Consider the following 20795-nt stretch of genomic DNA (forward strand, 5'->3'; position numbering starts at 1 on the left):
CTGAAATTTAAAAGCTTAGATGACTTTAATGTGTATGGGGGCCTTCAAAGTCGCTATACAAACTTAGGCAAGCTGCACACGACTGTACTTTTGGTCCGAGTGAGATCCGACAAAACATTGGATCAATATTATTCAATGGGGCCACACACATGTCCGATTTTTTCCTTGGACTGATCCGGTCTGAGGAAAAAATTGCAGCATGTCCGAGTTTGATCCAATATTCGCATCACACTTGGCTATGCAAGTCAATAAGTGCGTGGAAATCATCTGACCGAACTCAGATGGCATTTCTGTGCACTGACAGAATGGAGAAAATGGGAGAAAATTTGTTTTCCATCTTCTCCTCACAGTGTGCTCCGATTGTCTCATCCGAGTTTGATAAGGGTGACATTTGCATAATCAGTCCGATTCTCTCGGATGAGTGAATCTACGGATATCTGACCCTAGCCTTATATTCAGTAATTTGACATCTTATTCAGTTATAGCCCTGATACCAAAAGAAGTGTACTACGCATCTTTGCATATCGTGATTTTTCAATATAGTTAATTGAAGTTAAAATTATATTACAATGCTTACGATAAGTGGAGAAAAGTCAAAATGGTGTTTGCTACTGTCTTATTTTTTGCATTCTCTTAATTCTAAAACCACCAAAGATGGCAGTGATTTCCTAATCTTTCAATATAAATTTTTAGCACTACTAAAAATTTGCAACAGCAATTTTGACTATCTGCAAATTCTCACTTCAGACTGTAACTAATGAAATTAGGCAAATTGTCAATTTGTTAAAAGCATGTAACATCATGAATCTCGTAGGGATACTGTAGCCTTGGAAGGGCTGATTTTGGTAGCATTGCTTTAACAGAGAAATGATTGCAAACATAATTGGTACCAATAACAGACACGGGAAAATGAATATTGCTAATGTTTTTTCTGTTTCCTCCTGCCTAGATGGCATTTCCTGAAGCAAATTGAGAATATTTTCATTGTAACGTAAAGCATAATGAAGAGGCAGACAAGTAGGAAACCGATGACATCCAGGAGGTGGTACTGGTACCAGGTTAGTTCATGAGAAGCTGGACGCAAGTGCTTTGCTCCCTTGTGACGCATAACAAATTCTATCCAAAAAACAGCTCTATCTAGTGGTTTAAGTGGCTGGTCGTGATGTATCTGTGATATCCTCATGGCATTTTCTTTATAACTAAAAGATAAAATGTTGGAAAAAGAGTTATTTACTTATTTAGGTTTTCTTTACTACCTTTCCCCTTACGAAACATCAAGGTGAACAAATACTGACAGAAACTACTGGAGTGGCAGCCGATTTTCTGGAGAGTATGTTTTTTTGTTACTTTATACCACTTCTTCCATTCAGTCATTTTTATTCCAGACTTTAACACTGTCTAATATCTATATCGTTTATATATCACCTACATCATATAGTTGCACAAGAATTTTTTTTATTGCCCCAATGATCTCAAAGTTTTTAACCACTTTCTTATAAAAAGCTCTGAAAGTCAGACAAATCCTTTAAAGACGTTCTGTAAATCTAATCTCTAATATTTTTAGTCTTGCCATTTGTCTCTGATTTTGGAATAATATACTTGCCTCTATTTTCACATCCTTTCCTGAGCAATAAGGTTCTTTCAGTTCCTATAGGACCATTTGGACAAGCCTTTAATCGAGAACAAGCTTTCGTTAGAAAGCTCATTTGTTATCAGCTTGTGTTAAAATGCTGTCAATCACCCAACAAACAATCAAAACACTCGCTCATCAGGTGATTTATTGTTCATGCTGGCATTAAAATTGTTATTGGCAGCACACCGTCCTGTGTAAACAGGAGATGTGCTGCAGAAGATGAAGATATTTTATGTGCACAGAAAATTAGTATTAAGTATTGTTCTGTGTTCATAGAATTATGGTCGGCCTGTCTAAACAGGCTGTTAAACGACTGCCAATTGGCCTGTAAATAGCAAAAATCGATGGTTAACATTAACGTAGTCCTGACCCGACTTGTTTCTTTGACTATGCCTACTAATGCTGTCTAGCCTGTCACCTATTACCCATATTGCAAACCTTCATGAGGAGGTTTCAAGGTGAAGAACAAATTTTTTCCAAGATTGAGGTTTTACCCTACTTAGCCCACTACTGTGTTTCTCCAAAAATAATACTGGGTCTTATATTATTTTTTTGCTCCAAGAGATGAGTAAGGGTTTATTTTCAGGGGATGTCATGAACAACAATCCACATTTCTTCTTGAACGAAAAAACAACATTTATTCAAATATAATCATGTCATCACACACACACATAAACTGCACATACACACGTAAATACACACACGGCACATACGGAAGATACCAGCCTGTCTCATCTTTAGTTTCTCTAGACTCCTGCAGTTAAACAACATTTGTTGACATCATGGTCACATGACCGTAATGTTGTCAAAGGTCCTTAAGCAGTGTTTATCTGGGAATAGAAATGCTGGGGCCCAAAAAGATAGTTAGAGCCCTGGGCAATTGACCAGTTTGCCTCCCCCAAACGCTGGTCCTTGTTGTAGCTAGGGCTTATTTTTGGAGTAAGGCTTATTTATCGGTCATCCATGACAGCACGCTAACGAGAGAGAAAGGGATCCGCCCTCCAAGGACAGGGAACCATCAGGCTTTAAAAGGGGCGGTTCCTCTCCCCATGTCAGTTGGTTTCCTGTTCTTGAACGGGGAGCCTCAGGAACGGCGGTTCCAGAAGATTGTTTTTTTGTTTTGGGCTTTTTGCCTCTTCTCCCCAAAAAGGGGGACATACCTGCAGGCCAGGGCAGCTGGAGGCTGGCGGCAGCATACACGGTTGGTCCATGGGTGGGGGTAGGCCAGATCGGGCCCCGCGGCTTCAGGCACCAAGGGTTGCAGCTCCCGGTCCCGGAGGAGGCTCGTGGTCCCTCATGGCGATGGCCCGGCGGTGCAATGCTGTGGTTGGCGTCTGCCGGGTGTCCGGGGCTGCGCACGCGCCGGGCCGGCCGGTGGAGGCGAGTCCAGGTGACGAGTGCGCCGGACTTCCGGGGGCAGACCCATGATGTCACGCATGGTGGCACCTTCTGATTGGCGGCTGCCGTGTACCGGGTATGGTGCACATCAGGGGGCAAGTGCTCCGGTCATGTGACAAACCCGAACTTCCGGGCTCAGGCCGGGAGGCAGGCGGCAGGGAGTCGAAGCAATTCCTGATAAAAGGCAGGAGGATGGGATAGAGCAGTACCTCAGTACTCCATTCATCTTAGGATTGTGCCATTGCTCCAGATGATCAGCCATGAGTGGGACGGAGGCTCCAGCAGAGACGGGGTCTCAGAAGAAGACACACCGCAGCAGCAGTCATTCTACCCACAAGACCTCCAGAGGAGAATTGTCACAGGACAAGGGTCCTCCCCCGGCTTCGGTACCTCTTCACATCTGATGGGTGAGAGAACTCCGAAATTGAATGGTAATTTTATTGAATGGTTTTCCCTGTTTTTTTCTTTTTGTCTGACTCAAAACCTGGGAAGTCGGCAGCTAAATCTAAACACTTGCAGTGTAGACTCTGTGAGTGTGAGCTCCCGGTCACCTGGGCAAGAAATTATGCCGAGCCTGTATAGAACAGACCATTACGGAGAAGTCGCCAGGCTTTTCTTTCAGCCTGCAGTCCCTAATTAGGTCTGAAGTCAAGAATACCTTTAGGACCTTCTCTCAGGGAAAACAGCCAACTTCTTCTAATGTGTCTTCCCAGCCCTTAGAAGACTCAGATAGATCAGAAGGAGATTGTGGGCATCCTCGGCATCCTCTTCAGATGATAACTCCAGTAGACGTCATTGTTTCTCAGTTTAGGAAGTGGGTAATTTAATCAAAGCCATCTGATCCACAATGGGGATTGAGGAAGAAAAGGTGCAACCATCTAAGCTGGATTTGATGTTCGGAGGGTTGGGGCAGAAAAAGCGGCACCCTTTCCCTCTGGATGAAAGAATCCAGGCCCTGATAAACAGAGAGTGGAAAAAGCAGGATAGGAAAAGCACTCCTACAGCCTTTATGAAACGCGAGTATCCCTTTGAGGAAGCTTCTTGCTCCTCTTGGGATAAAGCCCCCAAACTAGATGTGGCAGTGGCGAAAGTCTCAAGGAAATATTCTCTGCAATTCAAAGATATGGGTACACTGAAGAATCCCCTAGACAAAAAAGCTGACCAGTTCCTCAAAAATACCTGGGAGTCATCAGCAAGAGGACTGAGACCGGCTATTGCAGCCATCTGTACTGCCAGATCCCTGATGGTCTGGCTAGACCAGCTCATTAACCAGCTCAAGCACAGGGTTCCTAGGCGTCAGTCCCTGTCATACAAGGGGCGGCAGCGTTTCTGGCAGATGCTGATTCCACCGTTTTGGCAGCAAGATCCGCAGCCTCTTCCAATGCAGCCAGGAGGGCGTTGTGGTTATTCTTTTTTTTTCTCCTTCAAGAAGCCTTTTCGGACCTGAAGATACTCGAGGAAGTATTCCCCGAAGAAAGACCAATCCAGTTGGTTTGACCGGAAAAGGGGAGGAAGAGGTTTCATGTTTAATGGGTCCTCCCGTGACTCCAGGAAGGCCTCCAAGTGACGCTTTTCCCCAGGTGGGAGGTCGGCTCTTTCACTTCTTTCCAGCCTGGATACGGATTTCCTCAAGCGACTGGATTCTAGACCTCATAAAAGCAGGGCTGAAGCTGTGGTTTTCAAATCTTCCTCGGATCAGGTTTCTCGTCACTCACCCCAGAGCATCGCAAGAGATGAAGGGATGTAGGGCGAACAGCGGGCGCTGGAGAGCGAAATCCGAAATCTCCTGGACAAAGCAGTCCTAGTTCGGGTTCCGGCCCAGGAGGAGGGGAGAGGATATTACTGTCCCCTCTTCCTGGTAAAAAAAGCTAAATAAGTAAAAGAGAGGAAGCGCAATAGCGCCGTTACCCAATAAAACAATATAGGTATGCAATGAAAGTTGCTCACCTATATCAGTAATAATCTGCACAACAATGAAGTAGACCGGGGGCTGAAGGCAGCACAAGATATCCAAACGATATGAAGACATCAGATATACGGATGCAGAGTAGTGCTGATAAATCCGCGCTCCACCGGTGAAAACGAAGACAGGTACAGCAGGTACAGCAGTGTGGATAACTGTACTTTATTGTAACAATAAGCTAATAGACAACGCGTTTCACGGACATACCCGTCCGCTTCCTCAGTTCATAGCTGTGATGTGACAGCGCTATATACGGCTATACCCAAAAAAAAACCAGACGGTTCTGTCAGAACTATACTTAACCTAAAAAACCTGAACGATTATCTGGAGGTCCCCACTCTAAAAATGGAGTCAAATGGGTCTGCAATAAAATTGCTCTTTCCAGGCTGCCACATGGCAGTCCTGGACTTAAAAGATGCATACTATCATATTCCCATATGCTTCCAGTCCCAGCAGTTCCTCTGGGTAGCAGTTCAGGTGGATTCACAGATCAGGCACTTTCAGTATCAGGCCCTTCCGTTTAGCATAGCAATCGCCCCTCGAATTTTCACCAAGATGATCTCGGAGGTATCAGCCCATCGTCGGGAAAAGAGAGTCCTGATTGTGCCATATCTGGACGATTTCCTGATAATCGGAAAGTCGGCTCAGCATTGTTCAGACCAGGTTCAACAGGTCTTCAAGATGTTGCAGAATCTGGGTTGCCTTATCAACCTGGACAAATCAAGACTAACTCCATCCACGTCTCAGACTTTTCTTGGACTTATATTGGACTCAGACATGCAAGAGTGTCGCCTTCCACCAGACAAAGTGAAGAAGATCCAGACTCTAGTATTGAAGGCCATAGAATCACTGACTATGACTCTGAGGCGGGCCATGTCACTCCTAGGGTCTCTCACGGCATGCAGACCGAGAGTACGTTGGGCTCAAGCCCATACCAGGACTCTACAACGGGACATTCTGGAGAATCAGGAAGCCCTATGTCAGAATCTGAATGGCAAACCGACTCTGCAACCAGCTACATATAAGCGGGAAGGACAACAGCAAAGACGGTCCTCTTGGTAGCCTTGACCTCCACTCGGCGGATAGGAGACATTCAGGCCCTCTCAGCAGACCCTCCTTTTACCCTGATTTGAGATTATAGGGTGATCTTGAGACCTTACACGGCATACCTCCCTAAGGTGGTCTCTACATTTCACCGGTCACAAGAGATTGTCCTGCCCACTTTCTGTAGCAGCCCCACCAATGATAAGGAACAAAAATTACATTCCTTAGATGTTAAACGCTGTCTAGAGAGGTACCTAGAATCCACAAGTCCCCGGAGGAAGGATAGGTCCCTTTTTGTCTGCTTTCAGGGACAGATGAAGGGATGTGGGGTCTCCAAAGCCACGCTAGCTCGTTGGATTAGGGAGGCTATTAGTATGGCCTATTCTGCAAGCGGTAAAGAAGTGGAAAAGAATCTCAGAGCTCATTCCACAAGGGTCGTGGTTACTACCTGGGCAGAAAGGTCAGGAGTATTTATTGATCAAATCTGTAGAGCGGCAACGTGGTCTTCGCCTTCTACATTCTATAAGCACTATAGACTATATCTTTCTGATGCTGATATTGTGGCGCCCCTGAGGGTTCGGTCGCCACTGGGGTACTGCATCTCTCTAATGAGGTGTGGTATCTCTCCTTCGAGGTAAGGATGGTGCAACTGTCAGGACCCCACCTCTGCATCCAACACTACACCTCTCCCACCTAAGGGGGGCTTTTAGGCACCATAGTGCGGCCCCATCCGGGATAAGTGGAGATGGGGGAACCAAAGTAAGGGGGAACCTAGTAGTGGGTGAGGGTGGAGGATGCACACTTAGGTTACACAGCAAAATTCATATTTAATAAACAGCCATCTTGGGCTTATGGTCTTTTGATTGTGATCTTCATCACTGAACGTGGCTTTCTGTGTGAACCTGCAGTTGATGGGGACACGGTCTTCGTACTCTGGCCTTGAGTCGAGGAGCGGGCAAGAGTTAACGGCTGTCTCTACCCGGTCAAGGTCGCAGCGTGCCGTGAGGAGCAGGGAGAAGCCTTGCAGCTGTGCATTCTACCGTGAGTAAAGCTTGGAAGACTACCCCTATGGCCTCCGGTTTCTTATTGCAACGTGGCACCGCACCACACCGCACCACATCTCCAACTACAGTTCCCATCCTCTTGTTCTCTCTGCCGTGAGGCCCTGCTCCGCCTGTGGGGAGTAGTATCATCTCCGGCTGCCACTACATCCCACCTCAGAGGACTGAACGCAGTGCTGGTGGGGAATCACCAGACACCACAGGTGGCATAGTCAACACAACCACTCGAGTAACACCAACTCTGAAAGCCCATTACACCCTTTTAATGTGACGGCCCTGGGCACGGAACGGGTCCAGGCCACGGTTACATCCCCCAACATCTGACCCGGCTCCGAGTACCCCCATCTCTCAGGGCAGGGCTGTGAGCGTCACATACTTGGCGTAGTCGGCAGGATTGCATGCCCGCAGCAATGGAAGAGAATAACCCCATAGCTACCGGGTACTGTGGGCCTTTTACCTTAGAGAAGAACGGACGCCATAATGTGCAGAAAGGACAGCTTCCTAGCACCTCCTATCGTGGGCCTGGCTCCCCCATGGTGCCAAAAGAGCAGACTGCCCCTTCCATTAGAGACTGTCCGCGGGGTAGTGTCCATCAAAATGGATGGGATGTCTGGAGGAGTGACTGACAGCCTACTGCCCTGGAGCCGTCCCGAAAAGAGGAGGAAACGTAGGAAACCACAAGGTGCGGCCATAGCAGTCCGAGACTCACCATACTCAGGAGCAGTCATCGACGCTACCGAGCGAAGGCCACCTGAGCCTTCTGAAGTCGGCTCAAGTCTTACTCCTGTCGAAGAGCAACGAGGCATGATCCTGACCCCGGGAGATACTGAGTTTCTCCGTAGGGAAACCCCAGACCTTGCCCGAAGAGTTGCTGAGGCCCAGCGTGCAGCGTCCGCCACGTGGCGGGAAGAGATGTTGCAAAAGATCAGGGCCCGCCGCCAAGGAGCAGCAACCCAGGAGGAAGAAGCATCGGAGGTCGCGTGCAGCCCAGGATCGGGTAAGAGTGATACCCCCGTCCCGGCTGCTGAGCTCACCGTGCCCCTCCTGGATCTGATGACGGAGTACCTACTCCTGGGTGCGGTCACTTGGGAGCAGGTCTTTGCCCCGGAGCTGGAAGCCTCAGCCACTGCCGGAGGCCTGTATTGCCACCCGCCTCCGGTCTCGGGGGAACTTGTGCCTACTGGGGAATCCACCGACCCCAAGCCAGACTGGTCCGCACTCACCGAGGACCTGCAGCAACACCTGCTGTCACCGCAACCTGCACCTCCAGTTACCTGGCCGGCTGCAGAGGAGTTGGCCTGGGACAACCAGGGGGGGGGACCTGATGGGCTTCCCCCAGGATATCCGGGCTAAAGCGCGGAGGAGGAGCGAGCTGTGTAGGCAGCAAATCCTCCAGCTTGACAGGGAGCAACGGCAAAGGGAAGTCCGCTGCGAGCGCCTGGAGGTGCCGCGCCAAGGCCGCAAAATCCAGGGCCCGCCAAGAGGAGGCAGCCTGTCCAAGCCCCCGTGAGGAAGGGCAAGTTGTCCGCTTCCACCACGAGGCGGGATGGGGATTCATAAGGAGTCCCCAGTTTGAGCAAGACGTCTTTGTCAGCCGGCGGGACATCGAGCCGCGGCTGAAGAAGGGACACCCTGGCCGGAACCTCTTCCCGGGTGACTTTGTGTCGTACACCCGCCACCACGGGGTGCGGGGGTGGTATGCCCTGGATGTTCATAAAGTGTCCAGGAGTGAAGCCCCCTCGCGCTCGACAGTGGAGGACCGGTCAACCTCCGTTGGGAGGAATGAACCTTTCCCCCAGTGGGGACCTATGGATTAAGTGGCCCCGGCGGCTGTAACCTTTTCAGTTAAACTGTTTATGTTTTGATAATGTTTTTCTCCCGGTTCAAAGAGACAATTGTCCCTGCGGACTGGCAGTAGACAGACTCTTCCAATGTATATAGTTATGCATCTATTTAGGTGCTCCCTATTGGTTTTATGTAAAACCGCTCTACTACTACCTCAGACCTCAGAAGAAAAACCTGTCTGGGTGGCACTCCTGGAGGTCCAACTCGGGATCTTCATGCCCTGCAGCCACCCCAGGGCCCACGTTGAGGGTTTGGGACAGGTCCTTCTTGCTTCTGAACTGACTCTTTCATACCGCACTTTAATTAGTCTGTCTATATGCATAATGTCTCTGTGGTGTTTTTATACTTTTGTATACTTTTGTACTATTTAAAGTTTGTAACGTTTAAGAAAAAGTGCCTCTCATAATGGGAAGATTGTTGTATTGTTATGCAAAAATTTAAAAAGTCTTTACCATGTTTTGCTCTCTTTGCAGCCCGCGGACGTGCTGTGTTTCACCAGGGGGGAATGTGGCGCCCCAGAGGGTTCGGTCGCCACAGGGGTACTGCATCTCTCTAATGAGGTGTGGTATCTCTCCTTCGAGGTAAGGATGGTGCAACTGTCAGGACCCCACCTCTGCATCCAACACTACACCTCTCCCACCTAAGGGGGGGCTTTTAGGCACCATAGTGCTGCCCCATCCGAGATAAGTGGAGATGGGGGAACCAAAGTAAGGGGGAACCTAGTAGTGGGTGAGGGTGGAGGACGCACACTTAGGTTACACAGCAAAATTCATATTTAATAAACAGCCATCTTGGGCTTATGGTCTTTTGATTGTGATCTTCATTACTGAACGTGGCTTTCTGTGTGAACCTGCAGTTGATGGGGACACGGTCCTCGTACTCTGGCCTTGAGTCGAGGAGCGGGCAAGAGTTAACGGCTGTCTCTACCCGGTCAAGGTCCCTACCCAAGAAGGCCTGGAGGGGAGTAGAGGAGACAAGCTCCACAGGCAAAAGGATTCCAGGGGGATGCAGACGGAGCGGCTTACACCACCTGTCCTCACTATTCTGGCCTAGTCAGAGGGAGTCCTGCTGCGAAAGGGGTACCGGCCACCGATATCTGACTCTGTCACTTCACGTCTTAGTCGGAGAAGCCCGGAGGCTCAGTGGATCCCACCGGGTAACGGACGGAGCGGAGTTGCCACCCGTACCCTTGTTCTGTGCATAGTCCAGAGGGAGACCCGGCCTTAGTACACGCACCACATATGGACAGGAGAGGACCTAGTGGGAACTTCTAGGAACACTCTGGTGCGGGGTCCTGACCAAAGCATCTGAACTACCCGGAGGTTGTCGGACCCCCGGTCCTGGTGGCCGCAGCGCGCCATGAGGAGCAGGGAGAAGCCTTGCAGCTGTGCATTCTACCGTGAGTAAAGCTGGGAAGACTACCCCTATGGCCTCCGGTTTCTTATTGCAACGCGGCACCGCACCACATCTCCAACTACAGTTCCCATCCTCTTGTTCTCTCTGCCGTGAGGCCCTGCTCCGCCTGTGGGGAGTAGTATCATCTCCGGCTGCCACTACATCCCGCCTCAGAGGACTGAACGCAGCGCTGGTGGGGAATCACCAGACACCACAGGTGGCGTAGTCAACACAACCACTCGAGTAACACCAACTCTGAAAGCCCATTACACCCTTTTAATGTAACGGCCCTGGGCACGGAACAGGTCCAGGCCACGGCTACATCCCCCAACATCTGACCCAGCTCCGAGTACCCCCATCTCTCAGGGCAGGGCTGTGAGCGTCACAAAATCACCTTTGGGAGTAGGGTTCTATAGGCTGTGGTCCCTCCCTAATTCTACGCTTCTCTGTAATTCTCTCGTTAGGGTGCTATCATGGACGACCAATAAACACGTAATTACTTACCGGTAATGTGTTTTTCGGAGTCCATGACAACACCCTTATATTCCCTCCCATTGTTGAGGGCTCGTCACTTTGTCATACTCATGCTAGTATGTTTAATGAATCATATTTTGCATAATATTTTAATATAATACTTAGGAAACTCTTACCTTGGATCATTAATAACGGTGTTAACTGCATCCACTAAGTCTTGACTCTGCATCTTGTTGATGTCTAGCATCACTGCCATGCCTTTACTCTTCATATGAATTATATTATCTGGCTGATCGGCAAATAGTGGAATTCCCACCATAGGCACTCCATGATAGATGGCTTCGTAAATTCCATTAGTTCCTCCATGAGTAATAAAGGCTTTGGTCTTTGGATGACCTAAAAAAAGGACATTCTAAATGGTGACACTGTCTCAATAGTGTATTATTATTAGAGCAATTATTTAGTTATTATATAGTAATAATATTCAAGGGAGCTATATTTTCTACACATATGATATACTACGATAAAACGTAATAAAGGATTACTATGAAAACACATAACTATTAAACCAGAAACTATAATTTACAAAATATACATGCAATAGTATGCTTGTTCAGCCAACATTTCACCGCCCCTAAGTAACTATTCCACCAGATCAAAAGAGCTAAAGCAATACATGTATGCACTCCAGACTGGATTATAAAAAGGGGAAAAAAATAAATGCCTTTGGGCTACAACTGTAAAACGTAGCTTGCCTTCCTCTACTTGATAAATCTTTGATACCTCACATTTAAAAGAGGGACCTAAAACTGACAATACACGTGAGATAGCTGTAGGTCAAACATGCAAAATAATTTGACTTATCATTAGGAGGTATCACAACTTACATCTCATGAACAAATGTCTTGTTGTAACATCTCTCAAATGTTGTGCCTTTTGTCTTATGAATTCATTTGTAATCTTGCCTTTGTGCTCTGAAAGCTTGCATATACAGTACAGACCAAAAGTTTGGACACACCTTCTCATTTAAAGATTTTTCTGTATTTTCATGACTATGAAAATTGTACATTCACACTGAAGGCATCAAAACTATGAATTAACACATGTGGAATTATATACTTAACAAAAAAGTGTGAAACAACTGAAAATATGTCTTATATTCTAGGTTCTTCAAAGTTGCCACCTTTTGCTTTGACGACTGCTTTCACCGGGAAGGGGGCACGTTGGCGAGGCTTTCACAGGGAAGGGGGCATGTTGGGGGGCTCTCACAGGGAAGGGGGCATGTTGGGGGGGCTTTCACAGGGAAGGGGGCATGTTGGGGGGCTCTCACAGGGAAGGGGGCATGTTGGGGGGGCTTTCATGGGGAAGGGGCATTTTGAGGGACTTTCGCAGGAAAGGAGGCATGGTGGGCGGCTTTTGCAGGGAAATCGCCGCTGCTACTTATATAGGGCTGCATATTGGGATGGCTTTCACAGCAAAAGGATTTGTTGCTTGAGTGGGGCTGCATGGAGAAGGTGATGAGGGGCTATGCGGAGGAGGGGGGGTGATGTGGAGGGAGTGGAAAGAACACGGACATGACATAATGAATTGGGGCACAGGGTGCATGTAAATATAATGAATCGGGGGAGCAGAAGGTACAAAGTAGGGGGCGTTGAGGATTCAGGAGTGCGACTGGTAATAAATTGAGGGAAGAGTACAGGTTCTAATTAATTTATATATTTATTAGCTGGGGAAGTGGCTATTTACAGTTAGTAGGGGCACAGTGGTAGATTACAATTTATATTTGGAATGGTGAGTTGCATAATGGCTAATTATATATTAATGGTGAGTGCACGTCTTTATTTATCTGCGTAATGTAGAAGTTGGGAAATGTGCTCTAGATAACTGTGTGTTATTTTATGCAGAAACGAGTCCTGGCTGGAAGAAGTGATGGCGGTCTGCGCTGGATGAAGGAGAAAAGCGAAGATGAAGGACTTCACCTAGAGACGTCATCGGTGAGTCAGTGTGTTATCTGTACACGGACACTATACAATATACTATGTACCGGGCTCCTGTGTATAATGTCACTGTGATCCCTGTATTACCTGTACACTAACACTATATACAGAGCTCCTGTGTATATTGTCACCGGCGATCACTATATTACCTGTACACTTACATTATACACTGTATAGTATGTACAGAGCTTCTGTGTATAATGGCACTTATGGTAATATTAGTATTGTGTTTTTTTATTAATGATCAGTATTGTAGTATTCAGTTACTATGTGGTCCAGTCATGGTGTGTGGCGGTATTTGTCTCTTGTATGTGGTATTATTCGGTCACTATGGGGTGGTAATATGTGGTCCGGCCATGGTGTGGTGGTATTTGATCCTTGTATGTGGTATTATTGGTCATTTTAAAAAATGTATATGACACATTCCCTTAAAGAATAATACCTAAAAAGAGTATTGGATATTTTTAATAGGTTAGTGTAGAGTAGGGCCGGGCCAGAAGAGTCTACTTTATCGTGGTGGCAGCTTTAAAAATCTTTTGGCCAAAACAAAAGTTTTTGGTTATGTGTGTGATCTGGTGTTCACTGGGAGCTGGGAATGTGTGATTGGTGAGGACGTCGTGCAGAAGTGGAGTTTTTACAAGAGTGGGCGGTGGGACTGTAGAAATTTCAAGGGGTGGAGCCGGAGCACCAGTTTTTGGTAATTTGTACATGGAGGTTATTGAATGAGAATTTTTTTTTGAATAATCAAGCATTTTCCTCTTCATTCATTTTTATAAACATTTTATTATACAATTTTAATAATGGGATTAATAACGATAATATTTAATAATGGGATTTTAGTAACGATTACACGATTTTAATTTGGCAAGATCCAGACAAAATGTTGAAAGAATCCCTCTGTGATTTATTTAAATCAGTGGGGTCTATAAAAATAATAGTTAATATTATTAGCATTTCATTTATATAGTACCAAAATAATCTACAGCATTTTACAATTAAGCAGGGACATGAACAAACAATAACGACATTACAAAATACAACACAGTTCAACAGTTATAGGAGGAGTGAGTGTCCTCCTCGCAAGCTTACAATCTGTAAGGAAATAGGTGAAAACTGCTTGTCCTGTATGGTCCAACATCATTATAATAAATAGGGGTTTTCAAATGAGCTGCATGAGCTAGTCATCAGCCAATATCTTTCTAAGTATAGTTACCATGTGCTATTGAGTGCAAGGAGGATGTGGAGATAAATGAACAGGGGGACCAGATTCTGAGGACATTTTAGAAAGGGGGAGCAGGGAATAGTTAAATTAGTGAAGTAAGATGATAGGCCTGTCTAAAGAGATGTGTTTTTAAAGTACGCTTAAAAATGTGGGGGCTATGTATTAACAGAAAAAACTGACGGCACTTCCAATACAAGAAATAGGTGTGAACAGGTGCTTACTAGGAGAAGCTACCACCTACGGCATAGGGGTGGAGTGCTCAGTCAAAGCTTAAATATAGAAACAGAAAAAAACTGACGGCACTTCCAATACAGGAAATAGGTGTGAACAGGTACTTACTAGGAGAAGCTACCTCCATATACAATTAGCAAATAAAGTAGCACACTGTAACACTAAGTATGTAAATATGAAGTATAAAATATGAATAGCATTACTGCTGTGAAAATTAGAAATAGATGAGGAATTTTAGCGCATGTAAATATGAAGTATGAAATATGAATAGCATTACTGCTGTAGAAAATAGCAATAAATGAGAAATCTTAGTGCATAAATTGGCCAATTCATGTGTACCTGACATGCCGCAGGTGGTTTTAATTGCAGTAGGATCTTACTTTCCCACATATAAGCAGACGGATGTCTCTTAGAGAGGTATTCACATTGGTAGGGTCCTGACATCGAGAAACGCCTTACCGCGGGTGCCAGGTACACATGAATTGGCCAATTTATGCGCTAAGATTTCTCATTTATTGCTATTTTCTACAGCAGTAATGCTATTCATATTTCATACTTCATATTTACATGCGCTAAAATTCCTCATCTATTTCTAATTTTCACAGCAGTAATGCTATTCATATTTCATACTTCATATTTACATACTTAGCGTTGCAGAGTGCTACTTTATTTGTTAAGGGCTATGTATTAGTCAGATAGTCTGGGGTAGTGCATTCCAGAAAACAGTCACAGCACAACAGAAGTTTTGGAGAAGGACGTACGAGGTTCGGATTATGGAGGATGTTAGTCTTAGATCAGTTGCATAATGAAGAGCATGAGTAGGGTGATAGACAGAAATGATGGAGGAGATATAAGGCAGTGCAGTACTGTGGAGAGCTTTGTGGGTGAGAGAGATAAGTTTATAATGTACTCTGTAGTGAGCAGGTATCCAGTGTAATGACTGGCACAAGGCATTGGTGCAGAGGCTGGACAGAAATAAGACCCTGGCTGTCGCATTCAGGATGGATTGGAGAGGAGAAAATTTGGTAAGAGGGAGACCAATTAGTACAGAGTTGCAGTAGTCCAGACAAGAATGATTAAGAGAAACAGTAAGAGTTTTTGCAGTTTCAAAGGGGTCTGAAGTTTAGTGATTTTTTACATTTCTATATAATTATTGAGGTGGATAATATTCTAACATTCAGATCAAAACACATTTTAAGGTACTAGATGCCAAATTTTTTGAATTTTAATAGTAACCACCTGTAAAAAAGGAAAAGTGAATATGCCATTTCAATAGATGGTACAAAGTTGTAGAATCTGGACACAGGAGTCTGATTTTATTGCTCTGAAGGATAAAGTAGGTGATGGACTTAAAGAAAAAGGGTACTTCAGTCAGATTATCCATAATCTGTCTCCTCTATACATCTCCAAACTAATCATCCAATATGTTCCCACAGGTAATCTCAAGTCCTCATAAGACCTCCTTCTCTCCTCCGTCCTTGTACGTTCCTCAACCAATCACCTCTGAGATTTTTCACAAGCATCCTCCATCCTCTGGAATTCAGCATCTCAGAACATCCGAATGTCTTCCACAATTGAAATCTTCAGATGCAACTGAAAACTCATCTCTTCAGGAAAGCCTACAGCCTGCAATAAAGCCGCTACCACCTCATTGCCACCAGAGCTGCTTTAACCCCCTCGACCTACTTCTCCTCCATTACCAAGTAGATTGTAAGGCCACGCTGGCTCTCATCTTTGTACCAGTCTGGCACTTTTAGTTTGTTCATTGTCATTAATATATGTATTTTTTATGTAAACCCTCTTCACGTGTATAACACCCTAAATCTACTGGTGCTTTCAAAATGAATGCTAAAAATAACATTAGAAGGGGTGAAAAGTAAAGCTAGAGGACTGAGTAGGATGTTTGGCATAGTAAGATATAAAGGATTAAAATGATTCAGAATGTAGGTAGGGACCCATATCTGAGTAATATGCTAGGTAGTAAACCATCAATATGTAGAAGGACGAGGACCATCAAAGGCATGATAGCACCTTGTCACTCAAAATTAGGAAGTACAGCTAATGGTTCATGTAAGAATAAGTGGGTACACTTAAAAGGGACACATAAATGTGGCCACAACTTTTCATTTCACACCATCAGGGTGATCCTTGTTGTATTATCATAACCACCATTGAACAGATAGCACATTCACTTTCTGCATTTAGGGAGTTGTGTAGGTTTGACATGTCATGGGTTTCTTGCTTAGATTGCTTGGCACTGAAAGAGTTAAATTCATCTCTACATCTAGCTTTTTGAATGCTACTAATAAGTGATAGTTTTTGGGATCTAAGTTACACTTTATTAGTCATTCCTCTGCCCCATTTTGGCTAGGATGTACACTAAGAAAGTGAACATTGTATTTATCCTTTATGGTTATGTAAATTCTCATTATATTACATTACATCCCAGTATCTCGAGATGTGATGTCTCCTTGAGTTTGAGGGAGGGTGTTTTCGGTATTCCCGATGGGGAGGTACGATGGATTTATAAGTGAGTGTAGCTACTACCAATGTAATTTCCATATTAAATGGTAACTCGAAATGGTAGATGATTTATTTTTATTTGAACTTTTTATATGCAGTATAAGTTAATAAACACTTTATTATACAATATCTGAGAAGATCGGCACACCTATGTTCATTACCACCTATGCTCATCATGAATAGCGGTTGGTTGAGGGAAGGAGATCCTGGAAGTAGGGGGAAGGATGATCACTTTCACCCATAATAGGATAAAGGGGTTGTCTGGTCCAAATCGATAAATCTACAGTCACTCTATGTGACTGCAGACTTCTGAATCTCCTCAGTGCACGCAGTGTGCACTGCGGGGATTAGCCGGTTTCTGAGCCAGGACTGGAGGGTATGTATGAGCCTGTCCAGTGGGCGCAGCCTCACTCCATACAAGTGTATGTCTAGTCAGTTACGCCCACTGGATGGCCACGTCTCTATTCGGGGCGAGGCGATGCCGGGTCAGAAATTGGCGAATCCCCGCGGCACACAGTGCGTGCACTGGTGGAATTCATAAGTCTGCATTCACACAGAGTGACTGTAGACTTATCGATCTGGACCAGACAACCCCTTTAAATGGAAGAAGTTCTTGCGAGGTGCACATCTTTACTATCTATCTTGTTTCACATTCAGTTAGCTGGTGCGCCTTTTTTTTTTTCATTTGTTTAGTTATTCACATGGCATTTGCTCTTTTGTGGTGTCCCGGAGTGGGAACTGCAGGGCAACATGATTTTGCTCCTACATATGTGTGATTGGTGAATTCTCGTCACTCACAAACGGCAAGTCCTTCTACTTTTGAGGCACTATTCAATATGTTTTTCATCTCTTTAGTATGATCAGAAGCAGCCTTTTTCCATCCTCATTATTCTCCCCCTTATACATGTTCAGACATGAATCATGTCTCAGAAGAGGAGCAAGTAATCACAGAACCAATAGAAAAACTTGGAATGACCCAGTGAAACTTTCCCTCTGCTTCTCCCTGTTATTCAGCATCCGCCCCTAATATGACGATGACTCATAGTTGTAACATTTCTGAAAATGAAATAAAAATTACTTGCTTTTCAGAATTCAGTATTTTCATTGCTGAAGTAAATAAAGACTAGTTCTTCTGCTGCAGTAGAAAGCAGGTTTTCATATTATGTGGTATATGAAATAATGTTAAAACACCAAAAAATGGGAGATCTGTCAGCCCAATCCTTTGATTGATGATCCTCATTTTATACCTTGGTAACATGTGCCTTTAAGACTTACCCAAGAGATCATTCTGTGGTATCCAGTCATACAACACTGTGTTCTCCCCTAATGTAACTGGTATGTTGCCACTGTATCTCCAGATTACCTGTTTGAATTAGCAATAAGAATTACTAGTTAGATACATATATGGACAATGTGAAAAATGACACTGTGAGGAGCCAAAAACTATCCACCCTCTGGCTTGTAGAATAATCAACTTCCAGTAAGTTGACAATCAGTAAGTTTTGACAATCTCCCTACATTTCAATACACTTTGTCCATCTGTGAATAAGCTTTCGAATTCCCTCACTAAAAAATATTTTAGGCCAAAACTGCAGAGCACAAAATGCACCACTCCTCTTCATCAGTCACGAATCTTCATCCTTGTCTAACCATGTAAATCACAAGTAATTCAGGCATTGTTTCTCGCACCAGTAACAAATGAACTGGCATAATAAGTTCAAATCTGCACATCAGTGACTGTGGATATAGTGACATCGTAAGTAAAGTACTGATAAGAAATTGTGGCCAACAGAAGTGTTAATATAACCGGCAGTGCAGATTTTTCTGACTACTTTGAACAGCATGTATGGCCTAAATGTGCTACTATGACCTGCAGCATCTCTGGCCATCAGTGAATCTGGATGATTGGCATGCCCAAGTGCAGTCAGCGTGGCAGAACATTCCCCCAACAATCATTAATAACCTCATTAATAGTATACCAAGGTGTGTAAGTGCATGTATTTTGGCACATGGCATTATACTCGACACTGAATAAATTGAGATATTTTTTCAGAATTTTGTTTCAATTTTTTCATCATATGCTTATTATAGTGTCTATCAATCCTATGATTTCCATAATTCCATAATGTTTCCTTCTTGATAATGCAAATACTATCTTGAGGAATGTGTGTGTGTATATGTATATGTATATATATATATATATATATATATATATATATATATATATATATATATCTATATCTATATATATATATAGTATTAGCAATCAAAATTATCCAACCTATATTGCAAACTAGGTTCCATAGCAAAATTTAACAACTTTCTGCTGTTTGCAATAAACCAATGAAACAAGAACAATGTAAATAGCTCAGCACAAGTAATATAACAAGTGTTTTTTCCAAATTCAACACAAAATGCCACTTTTTCTGACTACTGCAGTATTCAACCCCTTTATGAGAAGAAATTTTTTTAGTATTTAGTAGAGAACCATTGACTGTTATGATGCTTAGGCTTACACCACCAACTGGCAGTATTCCTGAGGAATCTTTGTTCATTCTCCATGGGTAATTGTAATCAGGGTTGGACTGGGGCACTGGAGAATTCTCCGGTGGGCCCAGGTCCTCGGCGGCCCCCTATCAGGACACACAGGGGCCCGCTGGTTAACATGGCCGCCGGTGCACCTGCATCAGGGCCCAAAGGTGGAGGGGGGCCCTTGTTGTGCGCCTGATGAGGGCAATCTGGCCTGCTTCTTGGGCCCCCAGGCTCGGGGGGCCCATGGCCAGATTGCCCTCTCATGTGCGGTGGCGGCAGGCAGGGAGCGATTTCTCCGCTCCACTGCTGACAGGAGAAAATGGCAGGAGGGATCTGTCCTGCGCTTCCTCCATTACACAGGCTCGCGCTGCTTGATAACGTCATCATGCAGCGCGGGCCTCTGTCAGGGAGAAAGATGCCGGGCAGGAAGCAGAAGACGATGCTGCGGGGAAACAAGCAGACAGGGTAAGTGTTGTTTTTTTTTTAACTAGAGCGATGGTGCTGGAGCACGTGGGGGGAGAAGAGGAAGAGCAATGATGCAGCAGCAGGTGGGGAGAATAGGGAGAGCAATGGTGCCATAGCAGATGGGGGAGAAGAGGGAGAGCAATGGTGCTGGAGAACGTGGTGGAAGAAGAGGGAGAGCAATGGTGCTGGAGGAGGTGAAGGGAGATATGGCAATGGTGCTGGAAGAGGTGGTGGGAGATATGGCAATGGTGATTGAGGAGGTGGGGAGAGATATGGCAATGGTGCTGGAGGAGGTGGGGGTGATATGGCAATGGTGCTGGAGGAGGTGGGGGGAGATATGGCAATGGTGCTGGAGGAGGTGGGGGAGATATGGCAATGGTGCTGGAGGAGGTGGGGGAGATATGGCAATGGTGCTGGAAGAGGTGGTGGGAGATATGGCAATGGTGATTGAGGAGGTGGGGGGAGATATGGCAATGGTGCTGGAGGAGGTGGGGGTGATATGGCAATGGTGCTGGAGGAGGTGGGGGGAGATATGGCAATGGTGCTGGAGGAGGTGGGGGGAGATATGGCAATGGTGCTGGAGGAGGTGGGGGTGATATGGCAATGGTGCTGGAGGAGGTGGGGAGAGATATGGCAATGGTGCTGGAGGAGGTGGGTGAAGATATGGCAATGGTGATGGAGGAGGTGGGGGAGATATGGCAATGGTGCTGGGGGAGGGGGGGGAATATGGCAATGGTGCTAGAGGAGGTGGGGGAGATATGGCAATAGTGCTGGAGGAGGTGGAGGGGTGATATGGCAATTGTGATGGAGGAGGTGGGGGGAGATATGGCAATGGTGCTGGAGGAGGTTGGGAGAGATTTGGCAATGGTGATGGAGGAGGTGGGGGACATATGACAATAGTGCTGGAGGAGGTGGGGGGAAGATATGGCAATGGTGCTGGAGGAGGTGGGGGGAGATATGGCAATGGTGATGGAGGAGGTGGGGGGAGATATGGCAATGATGCTGGAGGAGG

General features: G+C 45.4%; 1 protein-coding gene across 6 annotated transcripts in view; it reads right to left on the minus strand.

Moving 5' to 3' along the window:
- Nucleotides 1–516: 516 nt before the first annotated feature.
- The window catches only part of LOC141152643 (UDP-glucuronosyltransferase 2A1-like), a 91279-nt gene continuing 71000 nt past the window's right edge, over nucleotides 517–20795 (minus strand). For all 6 annotated transcript variants that reach the window (XM_073637210.1, XM_073637214.1, XM_073637235.1 and 3 more), the window contains 3 exons: nucleotides 18062–18149; nucleotides 10990–11209; nucleotides 517–1199 (listed from right to left, as the gene is read on the minus strand). In XM_073637210.1, the coding sequence (XP_073493311.1) occupies nucleotides 920–1199; nucleotides 10990–11209; nucleotides 18062–18149 (588 nt within the window). In that variant the 3' untranslated portion in view covers nucleotides 517–919. The remainder of the gene's footprint in view (nucleotides 1200–10989; nucleotides 11210–18061; nucleotides 18150–20795) is intronic.

The sequence above is a fragment of the Phyllobates terribilis genome, unplaced genomic scaffold, assembly GCF_046119375.1.
Source record: "Phyllobates terribilis strain yellow unplaced genomic scaffold, ASM4611937v1 Scaffold_1__5_contigs__length_1240528914, whole genome shotgun sequence".
NCBI lineage: Eukaryota > Metazoa > Chordata > Amphibia > Anura > Dendrobatidae > Phyllobates > Phyllobates terribilis.